General features: G+C 44.9%; 2 protein-coding genes across 3 annotated transcripts; one reads left to right on the forward strand and one right to left on the reverse strand.

The window, feature by feature from the left end:
* Nucleotides 1-625: 625 nt before the first annotated feature.
* NUDT9 (nudix hydrolase 9) lies at nucleotides 626-18686 on the reverse strand. Of its 2 annotated transcripts, XM_065688887.1 has the most exons (10): nucleotides 18325-18686; nucleotides 11300-11537; nucleotides 8833-9728; nucleotides 6841-7077; nucleotides 5929-6024; nucleotides 5061-5147; nucleotides 3390-3501; nucleotides 2808-2954; nucleotides 2483-2567; nucleotides 626-1227 (listed from the first exon to the last, which is right to left on the reverse strand). In XM_065688887.1, exons 3-10 carry the CDS (start codon nucleotides 8892-8894, stop codon nucleotides 1052-1054), a joined length of 1002 nt encoding a protein of 333 aa, XP_065544959.1. In that variant the 5' UTR covers nucleotides 8895-9728; nucleotides 11300-11537; nucleotides 18325-18686; the 3' UTR covers nucleotides 626-1051. The 2 variants fall into 2 exon arrangements, with proteins under 2 accessions (XP_065544959.1, XP_065544950.1); XM_065688878.1 differs by lacking the exons at nucleotides 8833-9728; nucleotides 11300-11537; nucleotides 18325-18686 and adding an exon at nucleotides 8556-8826.
* Nucleotides 8958-16785, forward strand: LOC136019085 (estradiol 17-beta-dehydrogenase 11-like). The gene is made up of 7 exons (XM_065688901.1): nucleotides 8958-9479; nucleotides 11160-11267; nucleotides 11841-11972; nucleotides 12642-12748; nucleotides 14092-14229; nucleotides 14492-14608; nucleotides 16104-16785. The coding sequence occupies exons 1-7, from the start codon at nucleotides 9270-9272 to the stop codon at nucleotides 16189-16191; spliced, it is 900 nt and encodes a 299-aa protein (XP_065544973.1). The 5' UTR covers nucleotides 8958-9269; the 3' UTR covers nucleotides 16192-16785.
* Nucleotides 18687-18745: the final 59 nt, after the last annotated feature.

The following is an 18745-nucleotide window of genomic DNA, read 5'->3' on the forward strand; positions in this document are numbered from 1 at the left end:
CTCACTAGTTAAGGAGGACATGGCCAACAGTCTCAACAATGCATGAGCATGTCACACTACTGTTAGAGAAGGTAATTCCAGACCATGACATTTACCACCATCTGACTTCAACACATGGCTCAAAAATTCATTAAGATCCCCTCCGCAGGTCTCAACCACAAAATTAAGCTGTCACTGTCACCAACTCTTTGACACTTACACAATTAAAAGCAATTACCCCTGGAATAAAAACATAGGGAGACATGTCAGCAACTGTTGTGCAGCTATTGTTACCAGCATAAATGTCACAGAAGGCCCACATCAGCCTCCTGACTGAAAGTGACTCACGTTACTTAAACTGAAAAAAACCCCCCCCACAATTTACAAGATTATACTTTAAGGTTGCTCTTTCCAATGATCCTGTTCATTGCAGTCTTCCTAACAGCCATAAGCAGTATGAAGAGAGGAACCTTAAAATCCAGCTCCCAAAGTTAGTCATCAAGTTACATCCACCAACAGATACTGTTATAGATAAAGGCACTGTCAGACATTCAGATGTGAATACCATCCACACTTTAAACTAGAGAGCAAGAAATGTGAAAACTAATCTCTCAGAAAATCACTGAAAGGACACATCAAGCAAAACTCAGAAAAGAAATGTCATTTTATTATGTAGCACTTCAATCGAGTTATTATTCAGGCTATCCTCCCACAAGTCTCTCATCCTGTATGGATTCATACACTTGACAAGAAATGAGTGCAAAAATACAGAGCTAAAGTGTAGAGCCTCTGAACTACAACCAGTCAGAATCCGCGTTCTCATGCAGGTTGGCAGATGTTATGAAATGGTTGCAAATAATGAAGACAAGGCAAAACAAGGTAACAGCTCTACGTTCACATCATTTCACACTAGGTAAGAAATCAAAAGAAGCAATCTGAAGCTTCTATTTATCATTGCCGAGTGTTTTTGCCCGATGAATTTTGCAGAATTGTCACTGAAAAGGACACCATCATCTCTTTCAAAGCTGGAAAATGTATTCTCCCCTTTGTGTTCATTGGTTCTTCATTTACATCACTCATGGCACTCAGGACCAGGATTCTCACTCCAGTGGGCTCCCCATTTCTCAGTCACAAGCTTAACAAAGTAGCTATGACTTGCATACAGCTTGAGCTTCTCAGTGATGTCAACCCACTTGACCATTCCAGCATCATCACCTGCTTCCAGGGGCAAATTATCCAGTGTCTCACCTGTTCACACAACAAGAGTTAGGACATGATACTGCATCTTCTTTCCCACTTTTTCTTCTCACAACTGATCAGTTCCACCCTTCCACATGGCTCTTTCACAGGCAGCAATCTTCAACTACTTCTCAATTAAGTTGCTCACTGTTTCTGCGCCAGAAACCTTTTTTCAGACTTGCACTATTTTAAAACACTATTTTAAAGCAGAGATGTTGTTAACTCCTTGTCACCACTCCTGGGGTATCAGCAGCAGCATAAGTTAATAGAAGTCATTATGACAACATGTACTCAGTACCACAAGTTTAGCTAATCCCTCTACCTTGGTTTGTTTGTTTGGCTAACATCTGACTGCTTCCTTTCTCAGCCACTGTTCTACATGACAAACTGAATTCTGAAACATACATGCTTATGGAAAACCAGAATAATTAAAATTTTACTAAAAGCCCCAAAATCAAAAATAGTACTTAAGGAGAAGAAGCAGAGAAGCCTCTGAATTGTTCTCCAAAGCTTCTTACTCTGTTTCCAAAAAGAATCCCAAGGACTTCAGACAACAACCAAATAAAGGCTTTTAAAAGTATTAGACAATGTGTATCAGAAACAAAAAGGAACAGCATATTCGCAGTTTGAGTGCTGATAAATCAAGTATCAGTGACATGTGAAACTTCACTGGTACCTATCACCCAAAACACAGTGGAAATGTCATTAGATGAAGTCTCTGACTTGTTCACCTAACTAGGTTGACTTATATTAAAGGCAAAAGATTAGAATCCACGTTAACAAAGCAATCTAAGAGCTAGCAATGTATGCTATGCCCATTCCTACTGATTTACAGAAATAAAATAAGGTCCAACACTTACTCTGGCACAGTAACCAAGATAAAAGGTCTCAGAGCAGTTACAACAACAAAGCAATAAATGCAGTGAGAATCTGCCAGCAGCCAGAGGGAGTGTTCCTGAAGCACACACTAGCTACTAAAGAAAAAATATTAAGAGAAACAGACTATCCTCCCACCTCAGACTCATTAAAAAGGAAATTAAATGAATTCAAGGTAAACAGTGACAAGAAGGAACCCTTGTCCAATCTCCAATCTCCATATGAAGATTGAGCTTCTCAAGGCACAAAGTCCATAGCTTAGAACTAGCTAATAAACACATATAATTTTCAGGTGAAGTCCGTATGTTTTGTCCTTATTTCATACAACCCAATTTCAAACCAACATACAGAGTAAAAGGCAACTAAAAGCACATATGGAGACACCCACCAGTTTCATCATGATAGTTCACAGCCTCTGTCTCCATCCAGGCATTATCAGTGTTACGAGGGTCATCCACATATCCTCTGTATACCTAAGGCCCCAAACAAACCAAAACAAGCTCAGTGTCAAAAAAACAAGGTGGAATCACTAAGATTTTTTTCCCTTTCTTCCTGTACATTTGCCCTTACACAGTTTTTAGTAGTCACTTCCTACACCATGGCAACCCAAGCATCACAGCTTATTTCCATTTCGGCAACACTCTTCCAAGCTCCACACAGCTGTGAGTTACATGCATAGCTCAAGAGGCCATCACAAGAGACAAAGAGCTCACCACAAAGTGTTCCTGGCTGAACAGCTTGTGGAGTTGCTTCTCTAATTCCGCTTTCTCCTCAGGCGATTTCTGCAAGGAATTCAAGGCCTCCTCCTCAAATTCTCGCTTCAGTGTAGCACTGATCTTCTCCCCTGGGTCCACCATCCCCTTAAAGGGGAGGGGAGAAAGAAAAAAAGAAAACAAACGTGACTATCCCTTAGATTCCACTTGGACTTAATCCCCTTTAATTGGCTCTTCATATATTACATCCACCTGCATCATACTCTGGACATGGGAGGCACTGTACATTTAGCTGTAAAGTTTGAGCATGCACATCCTTCAAAACCCGCAATGGATTAAATTATGCCTACATTAAGCAAAATACATGGTCAGAATTAAATACAAATATTGCCTTGTAATGAAGAAACAGCAGAAGGCATCCCACCTGATGCTTGGGCAAAGTCAGTTTAAGCAGACTTTCTCCTCACCTCTGTACACAAGGCTGTTCACCAGAAAGCATGCTTTTACTGCACACACACAAGTTATCGCCTCATGTCCTTGCCAGCAGGGAAATATCTACTGTTACCAAAGCTTTGTTCTTACCCCTGGAATGGCCCACTCCCCACAGTCTCTCCTCTTGATAGCTACAAACTGCAAGATGTTTCTGCCAGTAACTGGATGAGCAACTTTATTCCCACTTCCATCTCTCTTCCACCTGCAGCAAATGACAAACAAGAACATGCCTTTCTGCCTCCTGACACGAGGGCCTGGCAGAGCAACAGCAAAGCAACCGCACTGTCATCTGTGCAGGAGCAAACAAAGCAGAAAAAGAACAGTCATGGGGGGCAGGTGATGGATGCTGTCTGGCACAATCACAACCCAGGGCAAACCACTTTGTTTTTCTGCACACCTCTACCAACTGCATTTTCCTCAGCCAGAAGAGCAGAAACTGTCCAAGAGCCACATTTCTGTAACCACACTGATAGCGGCAGCTCCTTTGAGAGCTGCCTCCAGCACGTCCTACTAGCTGCAATGCTCCCGAAGCCTGGTGCCTATCCATAATGAGAGGGTAAGTATGCCTTCTGCTAAAACTGAACATACATGCAGCCTGCAACACTACGTCTGAACTGCTTGCCAAGCACCAGCACAATGCCACAAACAGTTCCTTACTGAAGACAATAGTAGATAAAAACTAACAACAGAATCATATAATCATAGAATAGTTAGGGTTGGAAAGGACCTCAAGATCATCTAGTTCCAACTCCCCTACAATGGGCCGGGACACTAACCCATATTACCCAAGGCTCTGTCCAACCTGGCCTTGAACGCCACCAGGGATGGAGCATTCACGACTTCCTTGGGCAACCCACTCCAGTGCCTCACCACCCTCACAGTATAGAGCTTAAATAGTTAAATAACTTAATAGTTGAAGCAAAAAGCTGTCTAAACAAATACAAAAATCAAACCATCATTTCTTTTACTTTCAACAAAACAACTTGGTAGCATTGATAGCCTTCTGAAAAGGGAAAGAACAAAAATGCATTCACAATGGTTCCATCTTCAGCATGGCACTGCTTCACTTGCACCTGTGTTAACTACACAATCTTTTCTGAATGCTTTCTTTGTGTAAAACAGTCAGTATGTACACACAGATCCCGCTAGCAAAAGCGCCATTAAAAGAGCATATACTGACAAAAATGTATTAAAAAAAAAAAGGAAGAGGCTAACCCCACCTCCTCCTATAATATACTAGGCCAAGTTAGTATTCCTTACAAAGCAAAAGGAGGCACACCGCTTTTGTTTGCAGTTAAGTCATTGTAACAGAAAAACCTATCCCTGTAATTTAACATGCCTCACCTAAGGCCTTTTGAGATATTATGTATACAGTATTGAAGTATCACATAATCCTTTCAGTTTTTACATTCATTACTAAAGATTATTTGTAAATTACATTTCTATTTAAGCCTCCTGTACTATTTTTTCCCCTTAAATCTTTTTCCTCAGCATTTCAGAAACTACTGCTTGTCATTAGCAGTGAGTTCTTATTCCTCTTCAGAGACCAAGGCTAAAAAGAATAAAATTAGGAAATTTTTGTTCCAGATGTCTATATATATATCTCCGTTCAGATACCCATATCTGAATGAGCTTACACATAGATAAACACATATGAAAGGCCTATGGTAAGTAATAGTTTGTCCAGAGATGCAAGGAAAAAGCAAAATGCATGGGGTTTTTAGCTCTACTGCAGGGCACTTTCTGTCACCTGGCCCTTACCTAGTTACAACAGGATCAGCAGCATGGTTTGGTCCCCAGCGCCCTAACAATCCTCTGCCTGTGAGGCCAGTCCTTCCCACTGGATTTCTGAAATGAGTGGCACAGTACATTAAACACATTTACTTCTCCATTTACTTACAAAATATGCTCCAAGTATTCTAAAAACACAGCTTTAAAGAAGCCTAAACAACAAAGGAAAGGACAGCAAGATACATTCGGTGCTACCATATGCTTTAAAAAGCAATAGAGACAAAGCACTGTTTTCACCTTTATCAACCTCTTTGTCTTTGATAGTACAGGGAAAGGAAATACACAAAATGGCTCTATCATTTCCTAGATCCTGTGTCCCAAGATACTCCTGATTAAACATTACTCTCATTGTGCCCACAACCTTGTCTGAAAATGGAATCTAGTTTCCAAGACTACAAATGCACAGAGCATTCAATTACATTCGAAAGACAGAAATAAAAGATGTTATTTTTAGGTGAGATTACCCATCTGTGCTATGCCAGGATGCATCAGTAGAAGGAAATACTCTTCTGCTCTACCACAGCACAGAAGTATTACAAAAGCTTCAGAGGCCAACATCTGGTCAAACTGTAGAAACAATTGATTCAACAGACCTTACTATAAACAGGTTAGGCCTCCTCTGACTCTAGTGTCACCACAATGCTCTGTTGTGGCAGTACTGGCTAACCTTTAGTGCCTCTCTGCCACAAACTTCTTCCATGGCCCTGAAGTATCATTTTCTCTGTCTCTAAGAATGACTATCTTGATTTTGTTCTAGCAGGTGCCATGTATCAAAACTGACAGACCTGTAAGAGCCCTACGTCACTGAAATGAATATGTGAACAACGGGCACACTCACCGGGGCCTCCCATTTTCAACCATGTATGTGCCATTGAGGCTCTTCCTGTCCACTTCTCCATCTCTCTCATTGAATTTGGGAGAAAACCCTTTATCACTGTGTGGAAAAGAATAATAAAGATAATTTATAAAACTTGTCACAGAAGAATACAATACAAGCCAAGCAGCACCTGCCTTTCATAAACCCCTACTGATTGGGCCTGGTCACCTGGCTGTTCTGTATGTCCCACCTGAATACTAACCCAAATTAAGAGCAAATAGAAGCACATGTTCACAGAGCAAAACAAACAAGGAAGGTAAGGCTGAAACCTCAAGTACCACAATCTTCTGATCTTTATACACAGATGTGGATGTACAAGAATCACCACTTCACACTATGACAAGTTACACTAGATGCATGGATCTAACTTTCTAGGCAAGAAGCACACAGCATTCCTTGAGAGGAGAAGATATTCACAGAATCAATACAAATGAACACACACATTCACTAAAAAAGAATTAGTCATACATTCAACCTGTCACATTTCCTGAATCAGAGCACTCAAGAGCCAGAATTCTACTTTAAGTCTTTTCTCATCTTGCATTCAATTGTGAACAAGTGTATTATAAAAATGTTCTCCCAAATTCTTAAGAATGAAGAAATTTTTACTTAGCTCACAAGACAGAGAAGCAGCACTACCCAGCATCAACAGATATCCATTACTGCAATTAACATTATTCTTAGCTCTGTAAAATCATGTGTCCTTAAGAGCTAACTCAAATGATTCAGTTCTCTAACCATCATCTTTCTAGGTCCTGACTTTCACACATCACTATAGAATCACATAACTTAAGCTGAGGATTTTATTAATTCAGCTGATCACTATTTCCTACTTCCATGTTCACAGGAGAACAGAAACACAATGACACTCACTTGATTTGCGGATCTGCCCAACTGGGTCCAGCCAAAACAGATTTTGCAGTGTACTCCACAGGATCATAATCTTTCCACTCAGTCAGCCAGCCCACTTTATCTGCGGGAACCTGGCTACGCTCCACATGTGATCCTGGATATGGGGAGGTGAGAGCTTTGCTGTGGTAGAGCTTAACATTATAACTGTTGAGCATGTTAACAGGATGAAGATGGGACCAACAGTTTGCAGACAAATTACTGAAATAAAGAAAAAAAAAAAAGGCATTGCATTTGTTAGGTTTTAACCCTCTTCCTTAATCCCAGACCTGCATAGTACATCATAGCAAGCAGAACAGACTAGGCTTTTTCCAGAAAACAGCGCTCAGTAATATATTATTACTTCTTTCAGGTACCATGCAAATGCATACCTGGACCAACAAATTCTGAATTTTACCTTCATCTTCTTGATGTATTCTACTAGACACACATGAGAATTTTGTAGCACGAGTGAGAAGCTAAGAACTACCCTTCCCAACTGTGGAACACTGACCAGTTATTAACCATAGACAAGGAAAACCTCAAAGATACTTACCATAAATGCAGCAGGAAGGCCTGCTAGAATATTAAATCCCTATGTGAGCATTTCATCAACAAACCAACCCAGCCTTACAAGAGTCCTGCTCTCACATCCAGTGGTAGGTCTAGTAAGGGCAAGAATGAAACATCCAAACCCCTGAGCAACACAGCTCTGTAAGCTGCTGTGACCACCAAAATATCACTTCATGCAATACCAAATAGGATAACATATACCTTGTTTTCCAATTTTAAAGAAGGCCATAACTATCAAACTAGTTAACAGAAAGCAATACTTGATACCTCTAGTGATTTTATTCTGCCATGGGTCTTGGGAGCTGAAAAGCTAGTTAACAATAAAATACTTAACAGCAGATTGCATTACAGTACCTGATCACCAGTTCTTAAAAAGAATCGCTTCCAGCATGTAAAGAAACATACATCCTCTTCAAAAATACATTCAGGTTTTAACAACATGACATCTGAGCAAGGTGATGATGGGACTGACGAATTCCAGGTAAAAAAGAAAGCAACTCATACATTAAGTATTAACCCTGCTGTTTAAACCCAGACGTGAATATTGGATTATAATCAGCAGAACAGACCAGGCTTTTTCAAAACCAGCAGTTCCAGTTCTCAAACACCACACTCATGCTATGTAATCCTCAGGTCCATCTAGAACACTGAAATCAGGAACTCCTTGGTTACAATTACAGCATGCACGTGCTCTCACATACACTGCTGAGACAATATTCTCAAGAGCACAATCCAACTCACAAGCCATTTGAGGCTTACAACATCTTTAACAGAGATGGGGAAAAGCGCACACTTGATATCAAGTGCGACCTCCACATGAAGATTAACGTTAGACTGCTTCTGTATTTTTCAGTGAGTCCATCAACTTAAAGCACAGCCCGATTTTTGTTTCTGTCAGGCCCCAAAGGGACACGCTCAGCTACACAGCACATCCGGCGCCAAGATCCCCTCAGCTGACAGGGGTTGGCAAAACCCTGACGTCCTGGCCCAGCGATGGGGTGCCTGCTCCCTGGGGAACAGAGCACCACCGCCACGGGCCAAACACCAGAAGAACCACGGCCTCAGGCAGGCTCTGAGCCCAAGGAGCGACAGCCTGGCCACCACTCAGCTTTACCAAGCCACGGTACCTGAGGGGCGGGCGGCGCTGCAGAACACACCAGGCAGGCGGGGCGGACAGCGTAAAAGCGAAAGTGAACACGGCGACTGCCCGGGACACACCGGGCACCGTGCCTGCACGCAGGGCGCCGGCGAGGAGCAGCATTGACAGCGGCACCGGCCCACCTCGGCTGCGCAGAGCTGGGCACGGAGTCAGGCACATCCGCCCGAGCATCGAACAAGAGCCCAGGCCATCCCCCAGTACCCTGCCGAGCTCGGCCGCGCCTGCAGCCCTCTTTACAAACTCACAGCTCATTGGGTGAGCGCCACCAATCAGGAGAGCCTCCAGCCCTCCGGCTCGTCCTCTCCATAGACACGCCGCCCCAAACGCCGCTCTCTGATTGGTCCCTGCGCCGCCGGGGGCGGCTGCTCCTCCCGCCCGGATCGCTGCCAGGCCTCGGCGGTTGCGGTCCTCACGCTTCACTGGGTCGTGCGGGGCGAGGAGAGCGCGGAGTGCGGGTGGAGAGGGCTGGGCAACGCAGGGCAGGCCGCGGCGGGGCAGCGGTCCGTGCCTCTGACTGACAGGGCGGGACCAGCAAGCCCAGGCGGGCCGCCGGCGCCCCCTTTCGACCGGAGAGGGGCGCGACCGGAGGGCCCCTGCGATACCAGCAGCAGCGCACGCAGACCGGCACTGGCGCTCCGCCGCCGTCACACCGTTCGGGAGTAAACGGACTATCAGCAACAGCATGAATCTGTTTGTGGAAATCCTCCTGTTCGTGGTCACGCTCATCTACTCCTACTTAGAGGCGTTTGTGAAGCTTTTTATCCCTGTGAAGAGAAAGTCTGTCAGTGGAGAGCTCGTTCTCATCACAGGTGCTGGCCACGGGGTAGGGAGGGCGACAGCCTTCGAGTTTGCCAAGCGTCAGAGCAGACTGGTGCTGTGGGACATCAGCAAGGTAACGGCACAGCTCGTGTCTTGACTCGTTCGTCCCCGAGGGAGGCACTGGGGGTTAAGAGCGCGGGAAGGGCGGCACAGGACTGCATCCACACACCTGCTGCCCCGGCCGCTCCTGCAGGCTCACGGATGGGGACGCTGAGCCCCAGCCCAGGGTTTGCCCCGTTGCACCAGAGGGTGTCAGTGTCTGGGTCCCACGGTCACTCGGCGCTAATCGGCGAGGTGGTATCCACGGCACGGCAGAGAGGACCTGGAAGAGGGAACGCAGGGGTCAGCAGGGTGCTGTGGGAACTGCTGCCTGAGCGGGCAGGAAAAGGCATGTGAGACCAGCAGCCTGTTCCTGCAGAGAAGGGGGTTCACCACCTGCTCGCTGCCTCCCTGGCCTCAGATACTTTGTGTATGTTGCTGGGTTATGCATACGTTGCATTTGTCTCCCCACTCATATCCAGGGGAATCACCACGTTGAGCTATGGGTGAGCCCTGCTGCCCTCCGCGCATCACATGTGTAGGCAGCTCCTTACTAAATGCTGACAAATCTGCCCAAATGCAAAAAGACCTTGGCAAGTGGAGGATGGACAGGTACAAACATGCAGGATGTCATTCAATGGGGATCAAGGCAAAGGCATGTTTGTAGGAGCAATTGGCTGTACATGGGGTTGAGTAGGTGGGCAGCTCTGTGTGGGGAGGGCTTCTGACACAGTGGATCAGAAGCTGCAGAGGAGTTCCTCATGTCACCCTGAAGCTGCAATAAACAAACAGCCCACCACAAACAAATAAACCCCCAACCCAAGCCTAGTGTAAGGGGATTTTTAAATAGGGAGGATATTGTAGAACATTTTGGGTGCCTGTTCATGCTACCCATGATGGCTAAGACCAGAGTCTGGAGTGGGTGGGAGGAGGCAAGGCACTGGGATGGGTGAAAAGGAGTAAACTTAATTGGTGAGCGATATAGTGCTGGAGAATATGTTGTAAAGGTGTGTGTAAACAGGCACTGAAATACAATCCAAAGGAGGTGGGGGATCCCAAGCATTTTAGGAATATGCTTCTCCAGTCCAGCTGCCTTAACAGAGCCCCCACTCCTTGGGGCCATCAGCCTTAACCAGCTGCTGGGTCTGTGTGGCTACAAGGCTGCAGCAAAGTCACTTCTGCCCTCACTTAGTGGCTCGATAAAATGACTTAGGGGAGCTTCTGTTGTGTGTGCATTGCATGCTGTTCTCATAAGAAAAGTCTCTCCACACTGTGCCCTTTGGAGCAAACCGCTCCTCTCACATCCAGTCCATGAACACAGAAACACAAAGGGCCATGTTTACATTGCGGGGGCTTCATGAGGGTCTGTGTTTTTAGAACTCTGAATTCAGCTGTGGCATCTGCCTGCTGTGGTGGGAAAGCCACCTAGTGCCCCCTTCCTGCAGCCTACCTATGCGTGCTTTGCCAAGACAAACTCACTCTTGCCCTTTCTGGCAGTTACTCTACACAGGTCCAAAATTTGAGGCTGGAATATTGGTCCTGCCACAATATCCCAGCTGCAGCTCTTTTACTTGGTCCCTATGAACTGTTCGGGGTCTTGGCAGTGATAATGCAATTGACAGAAGTCTTTAGCCTTTGGCTGATGTGAACGATGCCCTAGCATCAATACATGGGCAATGGTACAGTTGCACACCTTTCATTTCTGCCTTTACAGCACAGTGTTGAGGAAACGGCAGCAGAATGCAAAAGGCTGGGAGCCACTGTACAAGCCTTCGTGGTGGACTGCAGCAAAAGGGAGGAAATCTACAGTGCTGCAGAGAAGGTAGGGGAGCAGGGGCACTTCCAAAGGCTTACCCAAACGTGCTTCGTCTTTGGAAAGGTTGGGAAAACAAGAAGTGTTGTACGCAGTTCACGACAACTGCTGGAATCTGCCCACTTCTTGCTGATTTCAGTACCGAGAGCGAAGTAGCATTTCGTTTCCCACATGGCAGCCACTCTCTTCCTCTTCTGTGAGGCTCTGGCATATCACACGTCATTGCAGGTTTGCTCTTTAGATGTCCAACTCCTGCGGGAACTTCTGCCTTTTAGTCTCCTAAAGAGCAAACAGAGCACTGAGGGCACTGTGTTGTTACTTAAAACGAGGTGGCTCAAAACAGTCTCTATGTCCGTAGTCCCAACTGAAACTACTCAGAACATACTGTGTCTGTAGGCAATGTGTGGAAGACTACAGATACTGGCAGTAATTAAAAGGGAGAAGCATCAGATCTAAACCCTGTTTCATGGTACTGCTGCAACAGTTCCTACCACCTCTGGAAATGGGGCACTACTGTCCTCTCCATAAAAAACCCCTCAAACGTATGACACAAAACTTTCTGGGTTTTTTTCTGTCTAAAAGGTAAAACAGGAAATTGGGGATGTCTCCATCCTGGTGAATAATGCTGGTGTGATTACAGCTGCTGACTTCCTCTCAACTCAGGACCACCAGATTGAAAGAATGTTTGAAGTCAACATTCTTGCTCACATGTGGGTAAGGGCCACCACCAACTTCATAGCTATATTTTGGGAGGAGTGTTGTTCAGGACACATGTTTAGACTAACAATTATTTTCAGCTACCAGTGAATTACAAAAACATCATTCACATGTGTATAAACTTGACTAACCTCTTGCTAATCTGAGCCTAGCCCTGATTTTCATTTTGTCTTGTCTCTGCAAGAGCCAGCTGGCCACAGCCTCATCTGTAGCATGGGTTTGTCTCTATTGGAAATGTGTTGGGGTTTCCCTTTGCATGGGGTAGTTTGTGCACCCACAGCTGAGCACCAGGACCCTGCAAGTACAGCGACAGGGCAGCTGCCAGCAAATGCTACTTAGCAGGAGGGTTTCAGCTGTTAAGGAGTTTTTTGCAGTGGGATTAAAGGGAAGGAACAGATTATCGTATGTGCTGCGGTGGGACACCAGCAGCCTTCCTGCTGACACCCAAATCTGAAAAGCAGCCTGGGACAGATGTGAGAATCAGCTCCTGTTGACAGCCAACTTCCTGAAACATTCCAGTTTGGGAAATAGGTTGCCACTTGTACGAGCTGAAAGGAGAACTTAATTAATGATAGTCAGGGTCAGTGCTGAATACACCTAAGAGAACATTGTTCTTTCTTCCCTTTTCTCCCCCCCTGCAATTTTCTTGATTTCATTGATGTCAAGACCACAAAAGCTTTTCTGCCAACTATGATCAAAAATAACCATGGTCACATTGTCACGGTGGCTTCAGCAGCGGGTCATTTAGTAACTTCTTTCATGGTGGCTTACTGGTAAGTGACTTTATCATCAGATCCTTTTTTATTATTATTTTAATAGCATCTTCATCAGAAAGCAAAAAATAACCAAAATAATCCAACTACTGAATACAGTATGGCCTGAGGTCTGTGCTAAGGAAAAAAAGGCCAACTGTCAGCACTTACAGATGCCTGGAGGTTCTCACTAATTTGCTTATTAGGTGTGACTGAATCAGAAGCAATGCTTGTACGAAGGAATAATTATATGACAAATCAACTAACGAAAGCTTCTTCATTGTCCTCTTCCTCACTGATCCAGACTTTTGCTTAGCAAAAAAAGGTATCCTCTTCCCTTCTTCTTAGAAAGTAGTTCTTCTGTAAGTTTGTGTAGTGTTGTCAAGTATACTCCTAATGAATAGCTTTTGATCTTTTTACCTTTGTGACAGTGACTGTAGTATATAGAAATAATTTTGCCATCATGAGACAAAATGTTTTTTGACTGTAAAATTAACTTTCAGAAAACAAAAAACATAATAATACTTACTGTGTTGTGAGCAAACTAACTGATGAATCTGAGAGGTCAGTGTATTGCCTGTTTCTACTATAAGCAATTGAATCATGGTGCGTGAACAGCAAACCTGCCAGACTGCATACTGTCATTCTGTGTCAGACCCAGCAGCTCCAGGATAGCAGCTCCAGGAAGAGCAGTCTTCCCCTAGGAACACTCCTCCTTAGAGAGTCATTCACTGCTGGCAACGTGAGCACTCGCGTGTCAGGGATTTGATTGGAATTACGCTGTCCAAATCAGTAACAGTCAATAAACTGGTTTTACTTTCTTGGGAGTTGATTCATACTCCTGGCCTGCACCAATTTCTGTAGCAGTATGTTCCTCATATGGCACACATAATGCTCTTCTATGCCAACACTCACACATGACTGTCACGAGACACTCCTGTGTGGTACGAGGAGCAGTAGGGGGTTGTTCTCCATTCCTACTCTGCCCATCCTTCTGAACGTCAGAGCTTCATGCTGCATGCCTTCGAAGAATCTCCTCACATGGAAGAACCAGGAATGCCATCAATTGATGCACGTTGGTTCTCATTTTCTAAGAATTCCTGACATTTGTCTGTCTGTTCACGGCAAAGGCAACTTCTGAAAGGCACCGCTCTGCATTCCACAGTTACTGTCCCTAATCTAGCACTATGCTCAGGTCCAGGGGCAGTTAGAAGCAGTCTCTGCACCATTTCTCAGCTGTTTCTCAGGATTGTGTTTTGTTGCCTCCTAGTCAGGACTGTGTGGTTTTTTTAGGCCATTTCCAGTTGCAGAAAGTTAGAAATAGTATTTCTGCCTTCTCATTTGTGCTTTTCCCACTCCTGCAGTTCAAGCAAGTTTGCTGCAGTTGGATTTCATAAAGCTCTGACAGAGGAGCTGTCTACCCTGGGAAAGGATGGAATAAAAACTACATGTCTTTCTCCAATATTTATAAACACGGGATTTGTCAAAAACCCCAGTACAAGGTAACTACTGAATCTCTGCTTTCCTGCCCTGCCTTCTGTGCACCAAGACACTACTCATTAGCACCAGCTTTAGGCCTTGTGTTCCAACTGACTCTATAAAAACAGTTGTAGCATTGGCTAAAGAAAAGCTGCAGTTGCCTTTAACCCCCGTAACAGCTGCATTTGGATTCCCTGAGCATGTGCGTATGTGAAGCATCGTATATCAGCTCATACCTCCCCTGTTATACCCGTGCAGCTCTTACATGTTTGCTTTCCTGTGCAGGCTTGGGAAGATTTTGGAGATTGAGGAAGTTGTCGAGGCCCTGATGGAAGGAATATTGACCAACAAGAAAATGGTTTTTGTTCCACCACATCTAAACATTGCTTTACTCTCTGAAATGTAAGTAGCAAAAGGGGAATATAAAGGGGGTGCGAGGGGAAGGAGAGAATATATCAGTGCTAACTACCTGAGTATGCAAGCATCAAACTTGTTAAATCTGATTCAAGATTACTTTTTATGAGGAACTGCATTTTTCAGCTATGTGTTAACATAAAATATGGTTTGGCAGCATAGAGATACAGTGGAATGACAGCTGTACAGCAGAAGTTCATATTCAAATCAGTTTCAATTTTCTGTTATCTTCAGTTTTTGACATCACTATACAGTTACCAGTCTAAATCTGACATTATTATGCCTACACTAACTAGATAAAGTGTAACTGTCTGCAGAAGAGAATATTATTTTTTAAACAACCACCCATCGGAAATATTTTAGTATGAGAAACACATGACAAGTAATGAGATAGCAGTGCTGTTTTTCTAATAACAGCAGATGTCATACACAAAGGAGTTTCTTTTAGCCCTGTCATAGGTCCTTGTGACCCACTCTCTGCTGCTCACTGTCCCAGCGGAGAACTCAACTGCTCTGCCAGTTTATACAGAAGGAGAGGGAGAACAAGTTAACACTTTTTCTTTACAGACTGCTATTTCCCTTAGGCTTGTGAATAACTGTTCCTCTGAACCAGCAGCCCTGGGGTAGTTTCAGAAAGAGAACCTGCTGCTTAGTAGTGTTTGTTTCTTCATGTTGACACCAAAGACTGAGGTCATAGAGGCTGGGAAAATTGCTTCAAAAAGGCTCTACTTCTTCTCCCTGCCACATAAAGCAAGATTTGTCCTGTCACATGATTTTAATAGCCGGTGTAGCTGCTCTGCTGAGGAGGTGTTTTTAGCAGAGCACAGATTCCAAATCTGGAATCACATCAAAACGACTAAATAAACTTTCCAGTTAATCCTACAGTATTTAATGAGACACTTGGTAATATCTTATTTGCAAAACCCAGCACAGAGACTGGAAAAATGCTTTTATGTCTTTTTGCATCTCCAAGAGCTGCATGCTGAAAGTACAAGTTGCAGAAGCATAGACAAGTCAAACTTAATGTTGTCAAAGCCCTTAGGATAACTTTGCTTTTGTGTCTTAATGTGGGAGAGGGAGGACACAGAGACATGACTTGTAAGAGAAGAAATCCTCAGAGAGGAAAACACACCTCAGTTTCACATCTCATCCTTCCACAGGCCAGCTGCTTTCTAGAGCATAACACATCCAATATGCACCTAATATTGACCTTCTTTGGTCCTGCAGCAGGATTGCAACCCAAATACTATCAAGCAGATACACAGACTTGGAAGTGTCAAGGACATGACCGGGACTGGAGTTAAACTAGGCAGAGATTAATGGAGGCTATGTATTCTTCAGAAATAACACCTGCCTTAAGCCTTGGTCTCAGTCTGTGTATGGACACTTCCACTCCCAGACCAGCTCTTCCATCACCTGTAGTGCCACTTTTACCCTGATTTTTCTTATCCTACATTAAATCTCCTGCTATTGTCTCTTTCAGGTTGCTTCCAGAACGTGCCTTGGCTGTCCTGAAAAAGCTCACCAATGCCAAGTTTGATGCAGTCATTGGGCAGAGAAGCACCCAGTGAAAAGCAAAAATTGATTCTCACTTCCCAGTGGCACCAGTGAAAACAGAACATGGGCTGAGTGTAGTTCAGCTGCTTTGATTCTAACTAAGAATCAAAGAGAACTAAGAGAGATGCTTCCAGGCCACCACTTCCAGGCACACCCAAGTGCTTATCCCACACGTGCAGCAGGGACATACCCGCATAACGCAGAGTGTTACCAAAGCAGAGAAGCAGCTCTAGAAGTGTCAAGGCTGCTTTGGCTGTACATCACGTTGCCTCTATCTCCTAGAGCTGACACAGACAGGAATTCCCACAAAGGCACTACTACAGTGCACTCTTGGGAGTGTACTGAGAGTATGTTCATCTGGCCTCATCCCTGATCAAAGGGGTCTTGGAAGCAGCAGTGTATGGAGGACATGGGTGGCCTGTTTCACCTGAATTTAGCTTTTTAAATTTAAAAAACTGTGTGCTAATGAGCACTCCCTTTTGTGTGCTTTTGTAGTGACTACTGAAATTATACAACCTTGTTTGTAACATACTACCTTATTACATTATCAATTATACATTAGCACCATCAACACTCCTCATTATAAATAAATACAGTTCTCTAACCTACAGGTGTCTCTTGGCAGTAAAAGTGGTAATCAGGTTCAAGCAAGGACAGTGGAGCAGGAGCCACAACAGTGAAATGCTCATCCAGAGTGTGCCCACTACCCCACCAGGCTGCAGGGACAGGCAGATCCCCAGTCACACCAGAAGCCACATCAGGATCAGAAGGTACAGGCCCATTCATGCCACACCAACAGCGCAGCCCATGCTAGTGCCAGGGTAAAAGAGTGCTTAAACATGGGTGCCAGACTGGGGGGCAGAGGAAATGGGGGAAGGCTCCAGATGAGCCCTCTCACAGCTCCTCATCACAAGCCAGTGGCCTATTCTGACAGGACCCACCTTGACCAGTACCCCCAAAGGTCTGTGGCCTGTGGTACAAGAGAACAGCACCTGATGAAACACAGGTTAAAGATCTCTTCAGAGCACAGACTATCATTCCACCTACTTGTGCAACTCCCAGCTGCACCAGGCACTTGCTGGCTCACAGCCATGTAAGGGAGGCCTCAATATGCTGCCACCTTAGGCACAGCAGGAGCCTATGCAAGTGATCTTCATATAGCTGACCACAGCTAGATCCCAAATTTGAAGAACAGAACCTCACATCCTGGCTTAGGACTTGTTATGAGTCAGTTGGTGACTCTGGCCTCGTCCTCTGCCTCCCTCTGAGGTATCTCTTGGAATCGGTGCTTCTCTGCCCTCTCTGCCTCCTCTGGCTTGGCCATAGCATTGACTGGAGCCCCCTGCCAGGAAAACAACAGCACCACTGAGCCACACAACTGGGGTCTGGCCCAAACGCTGATGTGTTAATTAAGAACAGAGCTAAGTTCCAAGAGAAAAGTAGGGACTGCCTTGCTCTGAATCTCTCTGCTGGAGCTGACCCAGTCTCCTGCAGACAAGATGAGCAACACAGCAGCCAGACCACCAGGAAATTGAAAAAAATCCTTTCCTACAACTCTGATCTTAACTTTAGTCCGATTTTGTTCAGAGGACAGATGTTCAGGCATCGTTCACTCTTTCCCAAGCATCTCAGAGGTATCCTTATGTAAAATTATGAATATGACCTAGGCATATTTAGCTTTCTAACTGAAAAAACAAGGAGTTGTCATCAATCCTTTTCAAGTAAGGCCACACAGTTATGTTCTTAGAGCTGGAGAAACCACCTGAAATTAGTTTTATCCTATTTCCTATAAGCACTCCTCTTCTGGTTAAGGTTCTGTATATTCCATTACACATAGGCAAGTTCAAATGCGAGTAGTGCAATTCAGACTCAATTAAATAAGGATGACCTAATTCATTCAGTCAGTGCTATTTTCTAAAGGACTTGAGGAAACTAAGCAGCCAGAAGATAGAAGATATGGGTATGGATAGCTAACTAATTTAAAGACAGAAAAAGAGGGAACAGGCAGCCAAGATCTCACATGTGGAGTACCTCAAGTTGAAAAGGATTGTGCCATTCAGCTTTCATTAAATGATATGGAAGGGGAAGGTAGGGGACAAAGACTGCTGACAATGCACAGGTGTTCCAAAGGAAGGACTTGGACTCACCCTGAAGAAAACCGCTTAAGAACCTCGGGAGACTGAGCAGTTGGGCAGCCACACAGCAGCATTTGAGACAGAATTGAAATGCAGAGGTGAAGGGCGTCTGAGAAGCTCTCGGGTTTTTGCCAGTAACTGAAGGCGCTACCTCATTGTCACTCCCGTCTCCCTTCCACCTGCAGCAAACGTTACACCGGAACATGCTTTGGTGACTGCTTACAAGACAGTACGGCGGAGGAACAGCAAAGCACCCGCGCTACAGCCCTCATGACAAGCTCGCCTCTCATTGACGGCGCGCCGCCAATCGTGACCGCCTCCAGCCCGCCGGGTTGTCCTCCCCATGGTCACGCCCCCTCCCAAACGCCGCTCTCTGATTGGCTGTTGTGGCCCTGGGAGGTGCGGCCGGTCTGGCTGTCGTGGGCGCGGACGG

The sequence above is a fragment of the Lathamus discolor genome, chromosome 1, assembly GCF_037157495.1.
Source record: "Lathamus discolor isolate bLatDis1 chromosome 1, bLatDis1.hap1, whole genome shotgun sequence".
NCBI classification, from domain to species: Eukaryota; Metazoa; Chordata; class Aves; order Psittaciformes; family Psittacidae; genus Lathamus; species Lathamus discolor.

What these genes read in the sequence shown, in the direction of transcription:
- LOC136019085 (XM_065688901.1), top strand. Translation starts at nt 9,270, where the DNA reads ATGAATCTGTTTGTGGAAATCCTCCTGTTCGTGGTCACGCTCATCTAC. An exon ending in ACATTCTTGCTCACATGTGG is followed by an intron (nt 11,973 to 12,641) that starts GTAAGGGCCACC and finishes ATTGATGTCAAG; the next exon opens with ACCACAAAAGCTTTTCTGCC. An exon ending in TCTTTCATGGTGGCTTACTG is followed by an intron (nt 12,749 to 14,091) that starts GTAAGTGACTTT and finishes CCACTCCTGCAG; the next exon opens with TTCAAGCAAGTTTGCTGCAG.
- NUDT9 (XM_065688878.1), bottom strand. Translation starts at nt 8,758, where the DNA reads ATGCTCGGGCGGATGTGCCTGACTCCGTGCCCAGCTCTGCGCAGCCGA. An exon ending in GTTGAAAATGGGAGGCCCCG is followed by an intron (nt 5,148 to 5,928) that starts GTGAGTGTGCCC and finishes CACTCATTTCAG; the next exon opens with AAATCCAGTGGGAAGGACTG. An exon ending in GGGAGTGGGCCATTCCAGGG is followed by an intron (nt 2,955 to 3,389) that starts GTAAGAACAAAG and finishes CTCCCCTTTAAG; the next exon opens with GGGATGGTGGACCCAGGGGA.